At 47.6% G+C, this 23,691-nt stretch overlaps 1 protein-coding gene across 6 annotated transcripts in view; it reads right to left on the bottom strand.

Annotated features, from left to right (window-relative positions):
- Positions 1-23,691, bottom strand: part of LOC134945653 (uncharacterized) — a 91,880-nt gene that overhangs the window by 67,244 nt on the left and 945 nt on the right. For 2 of the 6 annotated variants that reach the window (XM_063935091.1, XM_063935092.1), the window contains exons 1-11: positions 22,612-23,182; positions 21,448-21,476; positions 20,348-20,416; positions 18,853-18,918; positions 18,468-18,563; positions 18,275-18,370; positions 17,085-17,370; positions 12,967-13,158; positions 5,046-5,074; positions 3,588-3,644; positions 826-897 (exon numbers count right to left, since the gene is read on the bottom strand). In XM_063935091.1, the coding sequence (XP_063791161.1) occupies positions 826-897; positions 3,588-3,644; positions 5,046-5,074; positions 12,967-13,158; positions 17,085-17,370; positions 18,275-18,370; positions 18,468-18,563; positions 18,853-18,918; positions 20,348-20,416; positions 21,448-21,476; positions 22,612-22,642 (1,023 nt within the window). In that variant the 5' untranslated portion in view covers positions 22,643-23,182. Of the gene's footprint in view, positions 1-825; positions 898-3,587; positions 3,645-5,045; positions 5,075-12,966; positions 13,159-17,084; positions 17,371-18,274; positions 18,371-18,467; positions 18,564-18,852; positions 18,919-20,347; positions 20,417-21,447; positions 21,477-22,611; positions 23,187-23,691 lie in introns of those variants that run through there. The other 4 variants (XR_010182140.1, XR_010182141.1, XR_010182142.1 and 1 more) reach the window with 4 other exon arrangements.

Raw genomic sequence — 23,691 nt, 5'->3', positions numbered from 1 at the left:
ATTAGGCAGGGTGGGTTATAATACTGGTGATTAGGCATGGGGGATTATAATAGTGGTGATAAGGCAGGGTTGAATTATAACGGCAGTATTTAGGCAGGGGTGGATTATAACAGTGATTAGGCAGGGGTGAATTATAACAGCAGTAATTAGGCCTCTGTGGATTATAATAGTGGTGATTAGGCAGGGGTGGATTATAATAGTGGCAATTAGGCAAGGGTGAGTTATAATAGTGGTGATTAGGCAGGGATGGATTATAATACTGGCAATTAGGCAGGGGTGAGTTATAATAGTGGTGATTAGGCAGGGGTGGATTACAATAGTGGCGATTAGGCAGGGGTGGATTATTATAGTGGTGATTAGGCAGAGCGGATTATAATAACTGTGATTAGGCAGGGGGGATTATAATAGTGGTGATTAGGCAGGGGTGGGTTATAACAGATGGGATAAGACAGGGGTTGGGTTATAATAGCAGTGATTAGGCTGGGGGATTATAATAGTGGTAATTAAGCAGGGGTGGGTTATAACAGTGATTAGGCAGGGGTGGTTTATAGTAGTGGTGATTAGGCAGGGGTGTGACCTGTTAGATAAGTAAATGAAGCGTTCAGCGGTGTGTCCTGACCTCTGGGAGATGTTCCTGTGGTTTATAATGAAATATCTGTGTGGGGCAATCACTAATTACAGGGGTGAGGGGATTGTCAGATAATACAATGAGGGGTCATCAGGTATATTACACATGCAATAGGGGGGTTGGCTGTAGAATCTGCCCCGACTGTCCTCATCCACAGCCAGGCCAGAGTCACTCCCACATACAGGTCTCATACTCACAGGATGTAGGGGAAACAGGGCGTAGTACAGGAGGGCTGATCCGCTGCAGTTTGTGGAGATAAGATAACCCGCCTGCACAGAGATGGAGAAGGGAATACTCATTAGTTACACTTTGTTACAACGTAAACCTATTGTATTATTTGCTTCATCGTGTTTCTCTCTCTCTCTGCCCCTGTGAGTAAATAAATAATTTGCAATGGGCGGGATGTACTAAACGGAAAATGCGGTAAACTTCCATTTACTGTCTTTTCCTACTGTACTATCCCCCGGCCGGCAGGTCAGCGCCGCGACGTGGTCCGCCAGCTTTTGCTGGCGATACCCCTTTGAAGCCTAGTGGCGTCTCTCTGCAGCACTGCGTGAGGGATCCGATCAGATCCCTCCCAGCATGCCTCACCCTGCCCCCCGTCACCCTGTGCATGCGCAGACTGACTCCCAGGGCCGAATCCCGGAAGTCAAGGAGACGCTGGGGATGGCGGAGGACAGCTCTCGTCAGAAGAGCTGTTCTCCACAATGCTGATTGTATATGTAAGCACATATGAGATTAGCATTGCTACAGTGGGCGGCGAGGGGCGGCGATATATTTTAATACATCCCACCTAATGTGTTTTCATGAATGTGTCACAGAGAGATCTGCGCTCCCTACACTGTACTCCGCCTCCCCCAGGGGGGCCATTACTGTGTAAACCAGACTACAGGGATGTGACTGGTCACAGTTGTGATTTCGGTTCCCTGTACGACAGCGCTGTATTTCCCGCTAGGAATGTGCCTAGGGGCGGAACCTGCTGGGAGCGGCACGGCAGGTCCCCCCCCCCCCCCCCTGCCCCACATGATGCAGAGAGAAGTGTATCTGGAAAGGGTGACTGGGATCTAAAAGCAGTGTGGGGTTCCTGTGCCCATAGTGGGCCCTCATTCTCTATGCCGGAGAACCTCCTGCCCTGGAAAGCTGGGCTGCAGGTAAAGTCCAGCTACCCGCTGCTCCCAGAGATGGAAGAGAAGATCTCCCCTCCGTCATTGGTCCTGCTCAGGGGTCAGACCGGATGCCCAGTATGCTCTGCCTCAGTTTAAGCATACCTCCCAACTGTCCCGATTTTCGTGGGACAGTCCCATTCATTTGGGACTGTCCAGCTGTCCCACCCACAGCAGTAGTGTCACGTGGTGGTGGTGGTGGTGGTGGTGGGGGGCAGTTGGGAGGCTCCTGCACTCGCTGCCCTGCTTTGCAGAGCAGCGGTGAATAGACGCTGTGCGTATGCGCACAGCGTTTATTCACACGAGACAGAGGGACTGGGGGATGGCCATGCCCCCACAGCTACGAAAATTGGAGACGTGGCTCACGATCACAGCATACCCATAAAGCCACGCCCATTTTCTTAAACCATGCCCCTTTTGGTGCAGGCTGGGCTTTGCCGCGCGAGAAGTGTCCCCTAAATAGCAAGACTGTGGCACGGCATGCTGGGATATGTAGTTCCACAGCAGCTCCACAGCAGCTGGAGGGCTGCTGGTTGGAGACCCATGCTCTATACTATAAGGAGGGGAGCAGTGGCGGATCTTGCCACGGGCAAGCAGGACTATTTCCGGAGGGCGCCGCACCATGGCAAGATCCGCGTAGCGTCTAGTTTCCCTTCATGGAGTGGACCTTTGCTGTGCGGTGCGCGATGACGTCATCGCGCATCGCACAGCATAGTGGCACAGACACTAGGGGTCATAATTGACCTCTAGTGTCTATGCTGTTGTCTCTCCCATAGATCGAGGAGAGGAGAGGAGAAGAGCGGCGCCGGCGGAGGAGGTCTGCAGCGGTCTGGATCAGGGACGGGGATAGTAAGTATACTTTTATTTATTTTATTTTTTCTTTCAGCGGCGCTACAGGGGGCACTAATGGGTGCGTAACTGACCACGCCCCCATTTGAAACCACGCCCCTATACTTTGCCCGGGGCGCCACAAGGCCAAGAACCGGCCCTGGAGGGGAGGCACATATAATATTCGATACTATAAGGAGGTGCATTATATTCTATACTATGGAGAGGGTGAAAAGGCACAAACAAATTATTATTATTATTATTATTTATTGGGGGGAGGGGCAGGGGGGGGGGGGCAGCTAATAATGTTTTGTCTAGGGGCAGCCAGACCCCTAAATCCATTTCTGCCGTGCAAGTGATTATGATGACAACAGTATTGTGTGTAACGGTTACACTGATAACATTCCTGTGTGTTCCTCTGCGTTGTGGTATGATATGTACAGTATGTCATACCCTCCAACACTTTACACATAAAAACAGGTACAAATTAGGAAAGGAGGCGTGGCCACGGGTAAACGCGGCATGGCCACGCCCCCTTTACTTTACTTTCAATGTAAATCTGGAGTGTAAAAAATTGGTACAAGGCCCTATTTGGCAGGTACAGACCATAAACAAAGGTACAGTTGGAGGGTATGGTATGTACTGTATGTATGTATGTATGTATGTATGTGTATTGCACGTGTGTCATTATATACAAACAGTGTGTTCTTTGTCTGCGCATTACCAAATGTGTCTGTGTATTACACACCAGTCTTTGAATTATCTCCTTCCATTCAGTTTGTGTGAAGGAGAAATAAAAGAGGTTTTATTTAAATGGTACCTAAATCATCCTTATTTAATACTGAAAAAATAAAATGGAAAAAAGAAAAAAACAATCATTATGACATATATTTGTTCCTTTTCTTATGTAACTGTGTGGGTGCTGGGAGCCGGCTCCGTCTCTCTCTCTGGTTACTTTATCTACTCACGTTATAAACGGTGACAGCAAAATAAAACCAAGGCGCTAGTATGAGAAGGGCCACAACCTGCAAAGAAAAAGAGTAATATTAGACAATACACCGGAACACTGACATATTCCTAGAATGTATGTACTAGACATTGGGAGGCTGGACGGTGATACTGAGCCCCTATTGCGCTCATCTAAACTGTTTCTCTATATGATAAATTTGTCACATGACACAAGGGCAGATGCTCTGCAGCGAGATGCGTGATGGTCGGTGACGGCAAAACAAATTTAGACAGACATTTGCTTGTACGTTATATTATGTGTGTTTATTGCTTTAATGGCTTTCTATGAACCTTCAATTGTGGCATGTTCCAATTCTAGTTGTGCCCAAGAAATGTTGGGTTGATTTATCTGTAGAGCGTCACTGCCTGGCCGACGAGTAATGTAAAGTGATATATATTGCAAACAGCAGCCACAGTCCCTGCATTAATGCATCAAGTGGTCAATTTATGAAAGGGAGCAACCCCTATTGCTCTCCAGCACTGTCTGCTACACTGCATACAAGTGGGGCATTAGGACCCAGAGGTATTGGGAGGTGCGACCTCCAACCTGATGACATCTTAGCCAGCTACTGAGCACGTGCACCCCGCAGACACACAGTACTTAGCTCCCACAGGTGAGTCCATATGCCGCTGTTATAGCCACCGCCGGATACCGCTATTAACCCCTCCATTACTGCTGTTACCTGTGTACCTGCTGTTACCAATACACTGGCCACCTGGTGAAGGACTCTCTGTGCGGCCTAACAGTCACTTTCATGTCTGCTGTGCACCTAGTGTGACCACACTCCACATAGGCTACACCTATACTTATCGCCAGAACTGCGGTCTGATACACCCTCCATTTCTCCATCCTTACCACTGACCTACTGACAGAACATCTTACTCTGTATCCAGTGCCTGGACAAGGTAATACACGTGAGAGCACAGCGGTGTCTCCTGGATAGTAACTTTCTGGATTGCAATGTAGCAACAATCTAAGTGTGCGGTTTAGAAACACAGGATGTGACGGCACATAATAACCACTTGGCCCATCTAGTCTTCTCATCTACACACACACTTACACGCTAGCGTTATGTTTTTTGTCAGGAGCCAATAAACCTACCAGTATATTTTTGGATTGTGGGAGGAAACTGGAGTACCCGGAGAAAACCCACGCAAGCACGGGGAGAATATACAAACTCAGCACAGTTAGGGCCATGGTGGGAATAGAACCCATGACCTCATTGCTGTGAGGCAGCAATGCTAACCACTACACCATCCGTGTTGGCGACTATAGCCGGCTAACTGTACAGCTTATCGCTGAGTATATCAGCTGCTGAAAACATTTCTCCCACTTATTACCATGTCTGTTTCTTATTATTCTGAACCAGGCAGATTCCTTATTACTTTATATTTAATCACATACAGTGTATACTCACTAGATCAGCTAGACAATAGCTACACGACCCTGACGGGAGAAAAAAACAAGACTCGTTATTTGACATTAACTTGTATCATACACATTCTCACGATATTCAGTTTACTTTAATATACGTTAGGTGCAACCGTTCCTGATCCAACATCCGTAATCTCTAAGGATGACAGAAAAGATGGAAAGGCATAGCCAGATTTAGGGGGGGGGGGGGGGGGGGGGGGTGCAGGGAATACTGTATCCTGGGCCCACCTTTGTCAGGGGGCCCCCCGGCCAGAGCACACTGACATCACTAGCTTTCCCTCTTAAGCAGCAGCAGAACCAGCAGCCAGAATGAGAGCAGGACAGTATGCAGTGAAGTCAGAGACACAGTTATATCATGTTTCATGAGCTACCGACAGAGCTTTCTGACCAGAGGAGAGATAGGAAGGTGGAGAGAGATGTAACTGACACAGGGATCCCAGCTTCTCCTCTTCCCTCCTGGGGTGTCTGTGTCTTGTGTAAACTGTTATGCAACTAAACCATTGGGGTCTAGAGATAGACACACACAGAGTCCTCCTGAGTCCTGTCCCAGTGTGTAAGTAGTACAGAGGCTGCTACTTTTCTACATGTGACACTATAAATTATTTTATTTTTCTATGTGTATTTTAATGTTAAGTTTCCTTTGTTCCACCACAATAAAAGTTTATATAATAGTTGTCTTTCAGTTAGGTAGAGATATAAACATTACCCAGGTATTATTAAACTATTAGTTAAAACTAATATACACTATTGATTTACATTTAATATGGACAATCCATTCCTCCCACCATGATCCATTCCAGGAGGGACAACATGCTCTCTACCTGGACTTTCTTCTTAAGTTATGATTGCAATTACCTGTGCTGAACCTTTATTATCAATAACATAGGTCAACACAGGTGATGTCATCATACATTAAGTGGGAAGTCCATGTAGAGAGCATTTTGTCCCTCCTGAAATGGGTCATGTTAAGCGGTATGCACAGTTTAATACACACACCCCACCTTCCACCAGGGGTCCCCTGTGTTAAGTGCCCCAAGCACCCCCAAGGCTTAATCCGGCCCTGCTCAGTGGGATATCAACGCAGAGACCAGCCGTGTGACGGGGGGCTGAGAGCCGGGAAGGGGGAGAAAGTTACTTGCACAGTATTCTCAGTACAGGAAGCCTGTTACTGTGTAACCTCTGCACCTTGGGCTGTTTTCAGGCTGTTCTCTCCTTGCATTTTAGGGGTTGCTAAAACAAGCTCTCACTTGTTATTTTCACCCTCCTTGACCCTTGGCCAACAATGTGGGGTGATCATATCATACAACCCATTAAGAACCTAGCAATCTGGTGGACCATTATGTAATAGGTAGCATCTAGCCTTGTGTATCAATGCCTATTTTCCTATAGAGTGTAAGCTTGCGAGCAGGGCCTTCCTACCTCGATGTCTGTATGTTTTGCCCAGTTTTGTTCTATTACTGTTGTTCTAATTGTAAAGCGCAACGGAATATGCTGCGCTATATAAGAAACTGCTAATAAATAAATATGGTTACAATATTAAGAATATTATACGGTTTATTCCACATATAAGATCCGGACATCCGGGTCTAGGAAGTGTGCATCTAACAACGCAGGGCCCGGCATGCCTACAAATGGGGCATGACACCTTCCTCCCGTTTTTAAAATGCACATAATCACAGCCCATGTTCCGCCACCCACCAAATGCTAACAGGGGGCTGGGAGCGATATCACAGTCACAGACCACAAACCATCGGATTTCTACTTAAACCATCAGGTTTGTATACAAATCCGAATCCACGGAGAGTAACTGGCTACAAATAGAACATGAAACCACACTATGGCCCTCATTCCGAGTTGTTCGCTCGTTGGCCCTCATTCCGAGTTGTTTGCTCGCAAGCTGCTTTTAGCAGCATTGCACACGCTAAGCCGCCGACTACTGGGAGTAAATCTTAGCATAGTAAAATTGTGAACGAAAGGTTCTCAAATTTGCGAATAGAAATTTCTTTGCAGTTTCTGAGTAGCTTCAGACTTACTCTTCCAGTGCGATCAGTTCAGTGCTTGTCTTTCCTGGTTTGACGTCACAAACACACCCAGCGTTCGTCCAGACACTCCTCCGTTTCTCCAGCCACTCCCGCGTTTTTCCCAGAAACGGTAGCGTTTTTTCACACACAACCGTAAAACGGCCAGTTTCCACCCAGAAACACCCACTTCCTGTCAATCACATTACAATCACCAGAACGAAGAAAAAACCTCATAATGCCGTGAGTAAAATACCTAACTGCATAGCAAATTTACTTGGCGCAGTCGCACTTCGGACATTGCGCATGCGCATTAGCGACTAATCGCTCCGTTGCGAGAAAAAAATAACGAGCGAACAACTTGGAATGACCCCCATGTTATTATATGGGGAATAACTTTCACATTGTAACCATATAAAAATAACACGCGAGCGACCATAGTAGACATCTATATTGTTACAAGCAGGGACGGATTGGACTATGAGGTTACCGGGAAGGATCCCGGGAGGGCGACCGTACTGCGGGGCTGATTGGCGCACGTGGCTCCGCCCCCCGCATAGCGCATCCCTCAGCACTATATCTGGCAGCTGCCAGAACCAGAATCAGAGGCCGCCCGCAGCTTGGAGGAGCTCTGTCACTGGATAGTCTGTCATCTCACGTGACAGAACTCCTCCAGTCACCAGTAACAGTTCCCAGCAGCCTCAGTCACAGCAGTGCACACAGGGTGAGTCTTTCTCCTCTCCTGCTCTCTCTGCTACACTCCTGACACCTTCTCACACACACTCCCCCCATCTGTTCCCTCCCCCACCCGCAGCACCCCCCACTCGTGGCACCCCCTCCCCAACCTGCAGTATAATATGAGTAACGTATGTCGATATGCGCTGTAACGTGTCACCGCTGTGTGCTGTAATGTGAGTAACGGTTGTCACTGTGCGCTGTAATGTGCCGACACTGTGCGCTGTAATGTGGTGCTGCTGTGCGCTGTAATGTGACGCCACTGTGCGCTGTAATGTGCCGACACTGTGCGCTGTAATGTGATGCTACTGTGCACTGTAACGTGACGCTGCTGTGTGCTGTAATATGACACCGCTGTGTGCTGTAATGTGAGTAACGGTTGTCGCTGTGCACTGTAACGTGACGCTGCTGTGTGCTTTAATATGACACCGTTGTGTGCTGTAATGTGAGTAACGGTTGTCGCTGTGCACTGTAACGTGACGCTGCTGTGTGCTTTAATATGACACCGTTGTGTGCTGTAATGTGACACCGCTGTGTGCTGTAATGTGACGCCACTGTGCACTGTAATGTGAGTAATGGTTGTCGCTGTGCGCTGTAATGTGACGCCACTGTGCGCTGTAATATGACACCGCTGTGTGCTGTAATGTGACGGTTGTCGCTTTGCACTGTAATGTGATGCCGCTGTGCTCTGTAATGTGAGTAACAGTTGTTGCTGTGCACTGTAATGTGAAGCCTGCTGTGCGCTGTAATGTGATGCCGCTGTGCTCTGTAATGTGAGTAACAGTTGTTGCTGTGCGCTGTAATGTGAAGCCTGCTGTGCGCTGTAATGTGAGTAACATTTGTCGCTGTGCGCTGTAATGTGAGTAACATTTGTCGCTGTGCGCTTTAATGTGACACCCGCTGTGCGCTGTAATGTGAGTAAAGTTTGTCGCTGTGCGCTTTAATGTGATGAGCTGTGTTCTGTAATGTGAACAACGGACATCGCTGTGTGCTGTAATGTGATGCCGCTGTGCGCTGTAATGTGAGTAACAGACGTCACTGGGTGTTGTAATGTGATGCCGCTGCGTGCTGTAATGTGAGTAACAGACGTCACAGTGTGCTGTAATGTGATGCCGCTGCGTGCTGTAATGTGATGCCGCTGTGTGCTGTAATGTGATGCTGCTGTGCGCTGTAATGTGATGCCGCTGTGTGCCGTAATGTGATTAGCGGACGTTGCAGTGTGCTGTAATGTGACGCCACTGTGCACTGTAATGTGATGCCACTGTGCGCTGTAATGTGAGTAACGGTTGTCGCTGTACGCTGTAATGTGACGCCACTGTGCGCTGTAATATGACACCGCTGTGTGCTGTAATGTGACGCAGCTTTGCGCTGTAATGTGAGTAACGGTTGTCGCTGTGCGCTTTAATGTGATGCACTGTGTTCTGTAATGTGAACAACGGACATCGCTGTGTGCTGTAATGTGATGCCGCTGTGTGCTGTAATGTGATGCCGCTGTGTGCTGTAATGTGATGCCGCTGTGCGCTGTAATATGAGTTATGGACGTCGCAGTGTGCTGTAATGTGACGCCACTGTGCACTGTAATGTGACACCGCTGTGCGCTATAATGTGATGCCACTGTGCACTGTAATATGAGTAAAGGACGTCGCTGGGCATTGTAATGTGAGTAACAGACATCACAGTGTGCTGTAATGTGATGCCGCTGTGTGCTGTAATGTGATGCCGCTGTGTGCTGTAATGTGATGCCGCTGTGTGCTGTAATGTGAGTAATGGACGTCGCAGTGTGCTGTAATGTGACACCGCTGTGTGCTGTAATGTGACGCTACTGTGCACTGTAATGTGACGCCACTGTGCACTGTAATGTGACGCCACTGTGCACTGCAATATGAGTAATGGACGTCGCTGGGCATTGTAATGTGAGTAACGGATGCTGCTGGGCGGTGTAATGTGATGCCGCTGTACGTGTAATGTGACACCGCTGTGTGCTGTAATGTAACACCGCTGTGCGCTATAATGTGCTGCCACTGTGCACTGTAATGTGACGCCACTGTGCACTGTAATATGAGTAATAGACGTCGCTGGGCATTGTAATGTGAGTAACGGATGCTGCTGGGTGGTGTAATGTGATGCCGCTGTACGGTGTAATGTGAATAACAGAAGCTGCTGTGCGGTGTATTGTGAATTGGAACTATTCTGTGACCACAACCCCATTTTTTTTGCCACGCACCTTTGGTGCGCCCTGTCAATATTTTGGTTATGTGGTTACCCTGAGGCTGCAACATATGCGTTACAGGATAAGATATCCTATTCATTACAGCACAGTGAATTACAGGTCATCGGTGCAGAAGAATGCTGGCCATACACTAGGTACGAATACACAATATTGACGCGTGGATCGACCCATTGCATATTTTGGGTGCGATTACGATGCGATGCGTGTCCTCGTGGGTCACACATCGCATCAACTGATCATGTATGCTGCACATATGATCAGTCGATCTGGGTGGGGGTCAATTGCGGATCATACGACAGATCGTAAGGTGCATAAGCAACTTCCGATCTATCGTACGTCAGGGAGCTGGCGGAGGAGGTCGTCGGACAACACGCATCTAATGCGAGTCGTACTAATATATGGCCATTAGAAGAGTATTTTAGTATAAACTTAATGGGATTCTTCTAGTTTACTTAAAGCAAATCACAAATGAGGACACAATTTGAATTTCCTGCATAGGATCTTAGATTGTATAATACATACACTTACAGGTATAATAGGTACACTTACAGGTGCAGGTCTGGAGGCACATGAAAAAAAAGTTTAAATTCTAAGGCACAGTAGCAGTGCTGCCCCCAGGGCCCTTTCGTGATGGCACTGCTCGCAACCCATATTTATGGTCCTGTGTACTGATCCCGCCTACTTTAGTGTTGGTTCCACCCAGGGCAGGTTCCAGCCCTATTTGTGACCCGGGCGGGAAATAGGGGCGTGGCTTTGTACAGGGGGCGTGGTCAGTCACGCCCCCTGTACAGTAGAGTAGCGCCGCTGAAATGCTGAGCGGTGCGCGATGACGTCATCGCGCACCGCACAGCAAAGGTCCTCTCCACGAAGGAAAACTAGAATCGTTGTGTCTAGTTCCCTTCACAGGGGGACACAGCCGGGGGACACAGCGGGCAGCGAGGGGCACAGCAGTAGCGGATCTTGCCATGGTGCGGCGCCCTCCGGATGGTGCCAACACCCTCCGGAAGGCGGCACCCCTGGCAAAAGTCCTGCTTGCCCGTGGCAAGATCCGCTACTGGTTCCACCTACCATTGATTTGGTGACGCCCACATGGGGCCACTTCTAGAAATTTTTCCAGGGCCACTTTTAGTTCCCAATCCGCCCCTGGTTACAAGGTAAATAAAAGAAAATAGATACAAATTTAATACTGATAAATCACAATTGCGGAGGCTTTTCCGTACAAACTTGAATCACCCCCAAAGTGTCATACGTGAACTATTCATTTAATTTTGTTTCAGATTCACCTCTTTATAAATTCACTTTCTCTCCTTTCAGTATTTCGCTATACAGATGCGTCCTCACACATCCTGCCTCAATACGCCATGCAGCGGGAGATGCCAGGCCGGACCGAGCTGACAGGTTCCAGGGGAACTCCGCCAGCGTCAGGCGTCTTAGGCACAAAGCACCAGGAGACTGCGCTGATTAATGTCATATATGACACTTGTATATCTGTGTACGACTGAGTCTGTATATGACGCACAACGAAACTCAGCATCCTCCTTTTTCTCTACGAGTTAAATTGGGGTCAACAGGAGCACTCCTATGTGCTGTATATCCAAATAATAGGACACAATTCCGAGAACAGACAAAACTAATGCCCTTATTTATCAATTAGTGATACATTTCACTGTGAGTGATAAATTGCACCAGCCAATCCGCTCCTAACTGTCATGTCACAGGCTGATTTTGAAAAATGGCAGTTAGGAGCGGATTGGCTGGTGCAATTTATCACTCACAGTGAAATGTATCACTCATTAATAAATAAGGGCATAAGTGTGGGAACCATAAGAGTAACTGTCCCGCCTATCTGGGTGAGGCATTGGAGCAGGAACACAACTGTTTCCCTAGTAATCATTGGGGATCAGTAATATGTGTCCCTCGGAGTGCAACAAGTGAGAATACGTTTATATACATTTGTTTTGTGCTTGGTAATTAGTCACAGAGTGATAATCTAGTGTTGGTAACAACATGGTGTGGATGTTAATTCACGAAGCACTGGTCATAAAGTTGCTTTGTGTGCGCAGCTACATGGGGAACACTGTGGAGGTAACGTGCACTGCGCAGACGTTCGCTATTCAGTGATTGGCCAGCTCTGGGACACTGCACACCTAGATGTCCACCAATGGGAAGGGGTTTATGGAGTGAGAAGGTGGCGCGCAGCACGCTTCCACAAAGGAGAGGCGTTCTGCTGAATGAGGGCGTACCTAGCAGTTGGCGCACCAGGGCACCAATGCGATCTCCTTCTGGTCAGTTTATGGGTATGAGATACACGGGCGCATGTTAGCTGGGTTCCTTGTTGTGCAGAAGGACACACAAACATTTCTACACGGGAGCGCTCTGTCTTTGGGTGTCGTTATAGAGTTTTGATGTCACCCGTTTTGTTCTTCCGCACATACTGGGGGAGATGTATCAAGCTTTGGAGAGAGATAAAGTGCCTATTACAAACCAATCAGTTCCTAACTGTCATTTCATAAACGGTGCTAGATAAATGTGCAACTTCCCCACTGTATCTCTCTCCAAGGCTTGATGCATGTCCCCCAGTGTAATAAATGCTACACACACACACACACACACACACACACACACACACACACACACACACACAATAAACCCTGTCCCCATGATGATTGCTCTAAGCTATAAATGAGACTGAAGCAGTGTTAGTAGAATACGGAAATGTCGCTTTATTAATGAAGCAATAGGAGAGTGTGACGTCTGGACGTTCCCCCTGTTAGGCTGTGTAATCGGGCACCGTGCTGGGCAGACCACCATGCACGCCCATGGGGGGTAATGCCAGCATCATGTGCCATCCCCTCCTGCAGTCAGCTGTACAAGTGCCGTAGCCCCACCACCTCGCTACTCCACCTCCAGGCGTACCGTACCTTTCCCAAGCATGTCAATTAGGGGCTTTATCTTATTCCTTATGAATTGTGGGTCCACTTTGTCTTGCGGGGTGAACAGAAAGAGGTCACAGGTCTTGTCCCGGATGGAGGTTTGGTTCTTCAGGATGTTGTTCTTTGTCAGAGAGCTGCTGTCGTCCAGATCATCTGCCACGACTGCGACATTTTTCTGACCTGCGGAGCAAACACTCAGGACTTAGCGATACTGTACAGTACACGGGATATTCTCTATGTGCCCATGATGAAGTGAAGGATGAAACAAGTACAGATGTGTCCTCATACATCCAGCCTCAACACGCCATGCAGCGAGAGACACCTGGCGTGGGTGAGCCACCAGGTCAAGTGCAGATCTGCTAATGTCGGGCGTCTTTTCTTAACAAAAATGCATCTTAATCGCAACATGATGTGACTAGGATGCATGCAGAGACTGCGCTGAGTAATGTGATATATAACACCTGTATACTGTGTGTGACTGAGGCTGTATACGGAGCGGAACAGAATTTGGCGTGAAAAAAAACTGCGGCTGCTGCATTTTAGCACATCGTGTACAGATTCAGAGACTCAGTCACACACATGTGTCATGTGTCACATTAATCAGCACAGTCTCCTGGTGCGTCCTAGTTACATCACGTTGCAACTAAGATGCATTTTTGGCAAAAAAAGAAGCAAAAAAAAAACCAAAACGCCTGACGCTAGAAGATTCTCACGCGATCTAGCACGCCAAGAGGACACATCTGTAACTATTGTTGTTTTTGGGAGCTATTGCAGTGTGTGAAGTGTCAGCTCTTCTAACAGTACCCTCAGTACTGCAATACATATGGATATCCATAAGGTCCCCAGCAGATAACGCAGATATCCAGCTGCGGACCGCCGATACCTCAGTCGCCATAGAATTATATGGAGTTGCCATGCTAGTGTAACTTTCCGGAGCTTGTGCCCAATAGGCAACACTATCTAAAGATGTTTATAGAAGAATCCGTCTCCGTACTCCCGTGACTTGCGCATGTGCTGTCTGAGGGCTGCGCACTCACAACAGGACTTCCAGGTCATGAACCCAGTAGTCAGTACTTCGCCGGGACAGCTGTACATAGGAAGATCTGTCCTGGCAAGTAATCATACACACGGGCTATAAAGAACAGCGGTAACATGTGAATAGGGGCAGAATGTATCGCAATGTAACTGTGATATATGATACGTCCAGCCCAACATCACCACATACAGTATGTATAATCCCAGTGCACCAACACCAGTATGAGCAAGAGGGGAACACGGTTACATGGAAAGTATCATATAATGTATGACTGGAAAATGTAGAGAATAAAACACTATTGTGTACAGTAAGTTATGTTACGAGGCGCATGCATTACTGTATGACGTTATGTTCTCAGTCCAGGGCGTATTTACAGGCGCCGCTCGGCTGCGGATGCCAATACGTCCTCTCATCAGTAGCGTTGTGCCGTCTGCAAACCTGGGCTGCAAAGTGTTTTATCTATAGGTGGCCATGTATGGGGGTAAGTCGGACCTGATCGCAGCAGCAAATTTGTTGCCTAATGGGCAAAACCATGTGCACTGCAGGGGGGCAGATGTAACATGTGCAGAGAGAGTTAGATTTGGGTGGGATATTTTGTTTCTGTGCAGGGTAAATACTGGCTGCTTTATTTTTACATTGCAATTTAGATTTCAGTTCGAACACACCCCATCCAAATCTAACTCTCTCTGCACATGTTACATCCACCACACCTGCGGTGCACATGGGGGGTAGTTCCAAGTTGATCACAGCAGGACATTTTTTAGCAGTTGGGCAAAACCATGTGCACTGCAGGGGGGGGCAGATGTAACATGTGCAGAGAGAGTTAGATTTGGGTGGGTTATTTTGTTTCTGTGCAGGGTAAATACTAGCTGCTTTATTTTTACACTGCAAATTAGATTGCAGATTGAACACACCCCACCCAAATCTAACTCTCTCTGCTCATGTTATATCTGCCTGCCCTGCAGTGCACATGGGTGATCATTCCGAGTTGTTCGCTCGTTATTTTTCTTTCGCAACGGAGCGATTAGTCGCTAATGCGCATGTGTAATGTCCGCAGTGCGACTGCGCCAAGTAAATTTGCTATGCAGTTAGGTATTTTACTCACGGCATTACAAGGTTTTTTCTTCGTTCTGGTGATCGTAATGTGATTGACAGGAAGTGGGTGTTTATGGGCGGAAACTGGCCGTTTTATGGGTGTGTGCGAAAAAACGCTGCCGTTCCTGGGAAAAACGCGGGAGTGGCTGAAGAAACGGGGGAGTGTCTGGGCGAACGCTGGGTGTGTTTGTGACGTCAAACCAGGAACGACAAGCACTGAACTGATCGCAGATGCCGAGTAAGTCTCGAGCTACTCAGAAACTGCTAAGAGGTGTCTATTCGCAATTTTGCTAATCTTTCGTTCGCAATTTTACTATGCTAAGATTCACTCCCAGTAGGCGGCGGCTTAGCGTGTGCAAAGCTGCTAAAAGCAGCTTGCGAGCGAACAACTCGGAATGACCACCATGGTTTTGCCCAATTGCTAACAGAATTCCTGCTGCATTCAACTTGGAATTACCCCCGTGGTTTTGCCCATTAGCTAACAAATTTGCTGCTGTGATCAGGTCTGAATTAGGCCCTTGGAGGCTTCACTACTCAGCAGCAGCAGAACGGGTATTTACATACAGTACATCAGGGCCCGTTTATCAATCAGTTGTAGCTATTTAAAACTTGTGGCGTATGATACATGGTGCTCCAGCCAATCAGCTCCCAACTGTCATTTTTCAAACACATGACAGGAGCTGATTGGCTGGAGCACTATTGTCGGATCTTGCTTTGTTACAGTGCAGCATAATGATGTGTAGACCAAATCGCACAGCTCCGGCACAGGATGTAATGTAACCACACTTCCATCTATACACACCCAGCATACATTCTGCTGCAAACGTGTGGGTGTGTGCTGCGAGGGTTAGTGAACAAAGGGTTGAGATTACCTAAAGGATAAACAAAGGGGCCAACTGGTTCTTATCTGCCGACAAATTCTATGTTTCTATGTAACAACCAGCTCTCCTATCAGTTCTGCCTGTTAATAAATACTAAGGGGGTAATTCAGACCTGATCGCAGCAGCAAATTTGTTAGCAGTTGGGCAAAACCATGGCCCTCATTCCGAGTTGTTCGCTCGGTAAATTTCTTCGCATCGCAGCGTTTTTCTGCTTAGTACGCATGCGCAATGTTCGCAATGCGACTGCGCCAAGTAATTTTGCTATGAAGATAGGATTTTTACTCACGGCTTTTTCTTCGCTCCGGCGATCGTAGTGTGATTGACAGGAAATGGGTGTTACTGGGCGGAAACACGACGTTTTATGGGCGTGTGGATGAAAACGCTACCATTTCCGGAAAAAACGCAGGAGTGGCCGGAGAAACGGGGGAGTGTCTGGGCGAACGCTGGGTGTGTTTGTGACGTCAAACCAGGAACGACAAGCACTGAACTGATCGCAGATGCCGAGTAAGTGTGGAGCTACTCTGAAACTGCTTAGTAGTTTGTAATCGCAATATTGCGAATACATCGTTCGCAATTTTAAGAAGCTAAGATACACTCCCAGTAGGCGGCGGCTTAGCGTGTGCAACTCTGCTAAAATCGCCTTGCGAGCGATCAACTCGGAATGAGGGCCCATGTGCACTGCAGGGGGCAGATGTAACATGTGCAGAGAGAGTTAGATTTGGGTGGGTTGTTTTGTTTCTGTGCAGGGTAAATACTGGCTGCTTTATTTTTACACTGCAATTTAGATTTCAGTTTGAACACACCCCACCCAAATCTAACTCTCTCTGCACACGTTACATCTGTCCCCCCTGCACTGCACATGGTTTTGTCCAACTGCTAACAAATTTGCTGCTGCGATCAGGTCTGATTTAGGCCCTAAATGCAGTGCGTGGGTTATTTCTGATAATCCTGCACTAGATTCTTCTTACATAAGCAGGTTCCTCCTACCGTGTGCACATTGCTAGAGATGTATGAGGGTCTCGCTTAATAAATAGTCTCCTCCAGGGGTATAAATAAGCAATTAGCTGTACATAGGCCTAAAGAGAGCTTCTCACCCAGGTGCTTGTGCAGGTAGTCCAGCTCTTCGTCATACAGCGAGTCAGTCACGTTGGTGATATTGACCCTCCCATGCGTCTTCGTGTGGTACAGTATGGCGAAGCTGCACTGAGAGACCTGCTGGGTGAAACCCCCATAGTTGCGGTTTGTGATCTGAAAATGAACGACCTTGGCAGCGTCCCTCAGCAACGCAGACAGCCATCTATAATTCTCCTCCGAGCTCCGGGAGAATATCACTACAACCTGTCTGCTTCTGACGGGCACAGTGCTACGTGGCGCCGGCTTCTGAGGGCAAATAAAACATGGTTAAACTACGAGTCCTGATAAAAAGACTACGGATCAACGTTTAACATCAAACACAGCGTAATAGCAATAATAGAAATAGAACGTTCAATATACACGTTTTAGGATAGTTATCTATATATTTAAAGCAGAAGGACGACTTTTATGAGTGACATGTTTCTATGATGTCTGATCAGGGCACATTAAATAAAAAAAAAAAAAAAGTTCTTGGTCTGCAGATTTGCATATAAATATCAATGTTGTAATTTGTTGCTTTGTTTCAGAGTTATGTGGTAAAACGTCAGCCTGACATTTACAAAGCATCACCATTGTGCTCTGGAAAATGTGACAGCTGGTGAACTCTCCCCGTACACCTGCCAGGTGACCTGGAACATGTGACCTGCTGGGTGGTCTGGAAACTGTGACAGTTATTTGTAGCCACCAACTAAGCTGTTTTTTTCCCCAGATTCCACTCCTATTGGGGTGAAAAGGGGTAAAACGTTCCACCCAGCAAACCTTTGCTCATATGAAACCGGTCACATCATCTAGTAATATCTGAAACACAGACATCTATAGAGCTTTGCGACTGAGTAAAACAATGGTTCTGAATGTGAACGATGCCGTATGATATACGGGTAACACATTATCAACGCGTTTCGCACTTGGCAGTCTGCAGGTGTCACTGTTTATATCACATTACGTCTGTCAGACAGCGATTGCAGTAGTGACCCTGCAGGCTCATCAGACCATGTTCCATTATATACAATATAATTCACTAAGTAATGTTCTATAGTAGTAAATAACCTAATACAGAGAGCTGAGCAATAACACACCCCTGTCTAGCAGATCTGATTATTAATCACAGAGCAGTCATACTGTACGTTATATCTGCCTAGAGGATACTCACGCTGTACTTGTACTTCTCATCACCCACACCCAGGTCGTCTCGATGGAACCTGACGATGAGGATGACCGTCTCAGTAGATGGAAGGAGAACAATGACCTACAGAATGAAACACAGGAGAGGACGCGGCCATTGTGTGGGATAATACACGTGAGGGGTACAGAAAGGGCAACTGGCTGGCACGGCTAATACTTACCGCGGGTATGACGGAGGCTTGGAGGCTGTAATGCAGTATGGCTGCTTGCAGTATATATACACCAGGCCGGAGAACTATCCACAGCAGAAGAAGGCTCTGGAACCAGGAAAACAAGCTGCGTTATTACATCTGAGGGAGCGGCACTGCACTCTGTCTGACACCCACCCTGGCGTGCAAAGGACACAGCGGGCAATATGGGCTGGGAAGACTGGTGCATTGGGGTATGAGAGTGGCTATGCAATAATCGTTATATAGTTCTACTATGGGCAAATTATAGGGCAAATGCTGAAGGAGGAGGGTAATGGGGTATTTATCAGAAGGTATCACGCGGAGGAATAGGATGGGGGATCTCGCCCAGGTGAGTTCCACAACAGGTACTACTTACAACTTTGTCCTGAGTCCAGTACAAGAAGAGCGATCCCTTCAGGATAGTGGTGGCTATTATAAACATCTACAATGGAAGAGAGAGTCCACATGTTGTATACTTACTGATACATTGTTTACACTATATATATATATATATATATATATATATCATCCAGATCCAAAACCAAAACACAAGCAGGGAATTAGAAGCAAAACCAAAATGCAAAACACGAAAAGTGCCCGCCGCATTTTTGTTTTTTCATACAAAGGATACTAAGATAGGAGTTCTATTTAAGATGGGATGTTGCCCATAGCAACCAATCAGATTCTAATTCTCATTTATCTAGCACCTTCTAGAAGATAATACCTGGAATCTGATTGGTTGCTATGGGCAACATCCCATCTTAAATAGAACTCCCATCTTAGTAAATATACCCCAAAGAGGGCACTATGTGGCAAAGGTGCACGGGCACAACAGAACAGTGGTGGTCATTCCGAGTTGATCACTAGCTGTTTTCGGTCGCTGCGCAGCGATCAGGCAAAAAAGTGGCACTTCTGCGCATGCGTATGCGGCGCAACGTACTTTCACAACGAACAATGTAGTTTCACACAGGGTCTAGTGAAGCATTTCAGTCGCATTGGTGGCCGCAGAGTGATTGACAGGAAGTGGGAGTTTCTGGGTGTCAACTGACCGTTTTCTTGGAGTGTTCGGAAAAACGCTAGCGTGCCAGGAAAAACGCAGGTGTGCCAGGAAAAATGCAGGCGTGGCTGGAAGAACGCAGGGTGTGTTTGTGACGTCAAATCCGGAACTGAACAGTCTGAAGTGATCGCAAGCGCTGAGTAGGTTTTGAACTACTCTGAAACTACACAAAAAAACTTTGTAGCCGCTCTGCGATCCTTTCGTTCGCACTTCTGCTAAGCTAAAATACACTCCCAGTGGGCGGCGGCATAGCGTTTGCACGGCTGCTAAAAACTGCTAGCGAGCGATCAACTCGGAATGACCCCCGGAGTACGAAGTACCAGCCAACCGGCTCCTAGCTGCCATGTTACAAGCTGGGTTTAAAAAATGACAGCTAGGAGCTGGTTGACTGGTACTTTATCTCTGTCCAAGGCTTAGTAAATAGACCCATGAATTCAGTGGCATATCTGTAATGGGTGCAGGGTGCGCACAGGGCTATGAGTGAAGGGGGACTCGCGCCGCACATCCTGCACCTCTATGCCATTCAGCGGTCCCCCTCCATAGCTGCTGGTGGCGGTGCCATCTCTCTGCAATATCTTTGGGAAGTTGGCACCAGAGAAGGAGACAGAGGTATACCATCTTCTGAGTGTGCGTCATCTACGCGACAACTTCATGGAAAGATGGCGCCACTGGTAGCGCGTATGGCGGGGGACTGCTCAAGGGAGCTCTGCACACCTCACCTCCGCCTCTGACTGTGTATCCCGTACATCAGATCATGTAAGGACTTTGTCTTGTAGGTTGCCACTTACCCCCAGACACCATGGACAATACTTACAGAAAATATCAAGGATCTCTCATCACTTGAGAAAAAGGTCCAGGATGGGATAATAAATACAAGGATCAGCTGTCATATAAAGAACAAAAGGGATGGTTATAATGTCCTACACTCAGTATAATTACAGATACCTCTCCCATATACAGTAATCGTCATCATCATGTATTATAATAATCCTAGATGCCCCCTATACCAGTACTCTAATACTCCGTGGTCCACCTATGACCCGATATCTTCAGGATATGACTACAATCTCACAATGAAAAATGTTTCCGGGATCTTCCCAATTACCCTGCTATAGGGTCACTGACACAACTACAGTATATACCAGGAGACAGCCGGCCCTAACCAATATGATGTCCTAGGCAAGGTTTTGGCTGGTGTCCCCTAGCACCGCCGCTAGTTCTGCAGGACATGCCTGGCACGAGTCAGCTGGCAGCTCTGCTAACGTTGGGCGCCTTTTCTTTATGAAAATGCATCTTATTTGCATTACTATGTGGCTAGGATGCACAAGCAGCTTCTGCTGATTAAAATGATATGCAGCATGCCTATATTCTGTGTGTGACTGCGGCTGTATCTGCATACGAAATGCTACATTACAGTGATTTCCAGGAATACAAGCAACGTAGCATTTCGTATGCAGATACAGCCGCAGTCACCCACAGAATATAGGCATGTCACATATCATTTTAATCAGCAGAAGCTGCTGGTGCCCCTAAGCATACCAAATGCCCTAGGCATTTGCCTAGTTTACCTATGCCTAAGGTCGGCTCTGCCAGGAGACCAGGGACGGGGGGCGTAGATCATATCCTGGGGGGGGGGGGGGATGCAGTTTATACAGAGTGGTGCAGATCATGACGCCTCTGCCCCTGCAGTGATGCAACACGCGCCATGACATAATGAAAAGTGAAAAAACGATTTATTTATGACAGAAATGTCAGCTCTTAGGTAAAAAGTCGCTAATACACTCTAAAATAAAAATAAATCAAAAGCACAGTGACAACTAGTATCACCCGCATTATAACAGGCTAAAGCCTTGGCGAACGGGTACGGTTGCCGCTTGTGCGCAGGGAAAATGAGGAAATCTCACAGGTACTTACATAAGGGACAGGAACGGGACCAAGTTTTGCTGCAAAAGAAATGTAAAAAGGTAAATATCAATCGTTCGCTTTGGCTGCTGTTCTTATGGTCCCTATTCATCATTGTCTGCAGATAATTCCTGTAAGCGATCAGGCTGTCTCATCTTAGTGATATCGCCGTCTCTGTACGGCCAGGATGCTGCACAGCCATGTTGTGTATGCAAGATGCGAGTACGGGAGGGAAGGAGGATGTGGTCTGAACATCCTCCTCATTTAGAGGGGACTATGTCTGAAGTTTTGTTACTTTTCACTACGGGGGTAATTCAGACCTGATCGCTCGCTAGGGTTTTTTTGCAGCGCTGCGATCAGATAGTCTCCGCCTACAGGGGAGTGTATTTTAGCTGTGCAAGTGTGCGATCGCATGTGCAGCCGAGCGGTACAAATAAACTGTGTTCAGTTTCTGAGTAGCCCAGGACTTACTCAGCCGCTGCGATCACTTCAGCCTGTCCGGGACCGGAATTGACGTCAGGAACCCTCCCTGCAAACGCTTGGACACGCCTGCGTTTTTCCAAACACTCCCAGAAAACGGTCAGTTGCCACCCACAAACGCCTTCTTCCTGTCAATCTCCGGACAGGCTGAAGTCATCGCAGCGGCTGAGTAAGTTCTGGGCAACTCAGAAACTGCACTAAACTTTTTTGTACCGCTCGGCTGCACATGCGATTGCACAGCAAAAATACACTCCCCTATAGGCGGCGACTATCAGTTCGCAGCGCTGCAAAAAATAGCTAGCAAGCGATCAACTCGGAATGACCCCCAAAGTGGCTGACGTCTGGTAAACTGGGCCAGACCACAGAAGTCGTGGAGAATAATGGGGACTGTGTTCTGCAGCATTAGTCATCCTTTATGGGGGTATTTCTCTAATATCACCTACGCTAGGCTATTCTTAAATCTTCCACTTTCACTTGATCTCATGAAAGAAACAGGTTGATAAATAGGTTACTGATACTGTATGTCTCGTTCCTCTATTGGGAAGTTTGGTTGGCAGCAATCGGCAATGCTTGCACAGTAGTGCCGGATTCACACCGTGATGGAATGACATGACACAATACAGTGATGGAAATGAATATATATATATATTGGGAAAATGACAGGTGTGAGGACAGAAATGAGGTGGCTGAACATACCTGTAACGATCTTATTCACTGAATACTCCATGTTACTCTGGTTATTCTGTATCGCTCAGATGCCGGAGTCTCTGATCTGCAGGAACAGCAGAATAACACAATACATCATTTTAGCTGGGAAACATAATGAATTGCAAGCTCTGCAGCTCACACAGCGGAGTAGCAAATGCTCTAGGAAGAAGTTGGGTGGGTGGGAGATATAGGAGATTTTCTTCAGATTAAGGTGCCGGGTTTTTATCAGTATAATTAGCGCTCTGCCTATAAGACACTGGCCTGAGACTGAGTCATGCTGCAGTCACGTCTGACTGTGCGAGGGCCGGGACGCCCACTGCGAGTGCCTTCAGATGTGCAACCCATCGGTATCACCAATCATTGACACTTTCACCTGCCCCAAGCTAGGTGCAGATCCGCCATCTGACTACGGCCCACAATCAGTAGCGAATCTTGCAGGACTTTTGCCCGAGCGCCGCCTTCCGGAGGGCGCTGCACCATGGCAAGATCCGCTACTGCTGTGACCCCTGCTGGTCCCACTGGTTCCCCGCTGTGAAGGGAACTAGACGCTACGCGTCTAGTTTCCCTTCGTGGAGAGGACCTTTGCTGTGCGGTGCGCGATGACGTCATCGCGCACCGCACAGCATTGTGGGACTGACAGACGCTAGAGGTCATAATTGACCTCTAGTGTCTGTCTATGCCAGATCCGAGGAGAGGAGCGGCGTCGGCGGAGGTCTGCATCGGTCGGGAGCGGGGATAGTAAGTATTATTATTATTTTTTTTCTTTTTCAGTGGCGCTACTCTACTGTACATGGGGCGTGACTGTCCACGCCCCCTGTATGAAGCCACATCCCTATTTCCCGCCCGGGGCGCCAAATGGGCAAGAACCGGCCCTGCCCACAATGTAAGTGATTAAGCGTCTGAGTTCTCCACCAGTTCAGCGACACGCCCGCGTCACTCCCGCAGCAGAGGTCATCTCTGTGTGTCTCAGTAGCCACCTCTCGCTCACCGCCCAGGAACATTTCCAGATACAGCTCTGGCGTCGGGCATACACACAGAATAACGCACGGGCTGAACCAGATCATCGCG

The sequence above is a fragment of the Pseudophryne corroboree genome, chromosome 7 (assembly GCF_028390025.1).
Source record: "Pseudophryne corroboree isolate aPseCor3 chromosome 7, aPseCor3.hap2, whole genome shotgun sequence".
Taxonomy (NCBI): Eukaryota; Metazoa; Chordata; class Amphibia; order Anura; family Myobatrachidae; genus Pseudophryne; species Pseudophryne corroboree.
This window is presented reverse-complemented; position numbering and strand designations above follow the sequence as displayed.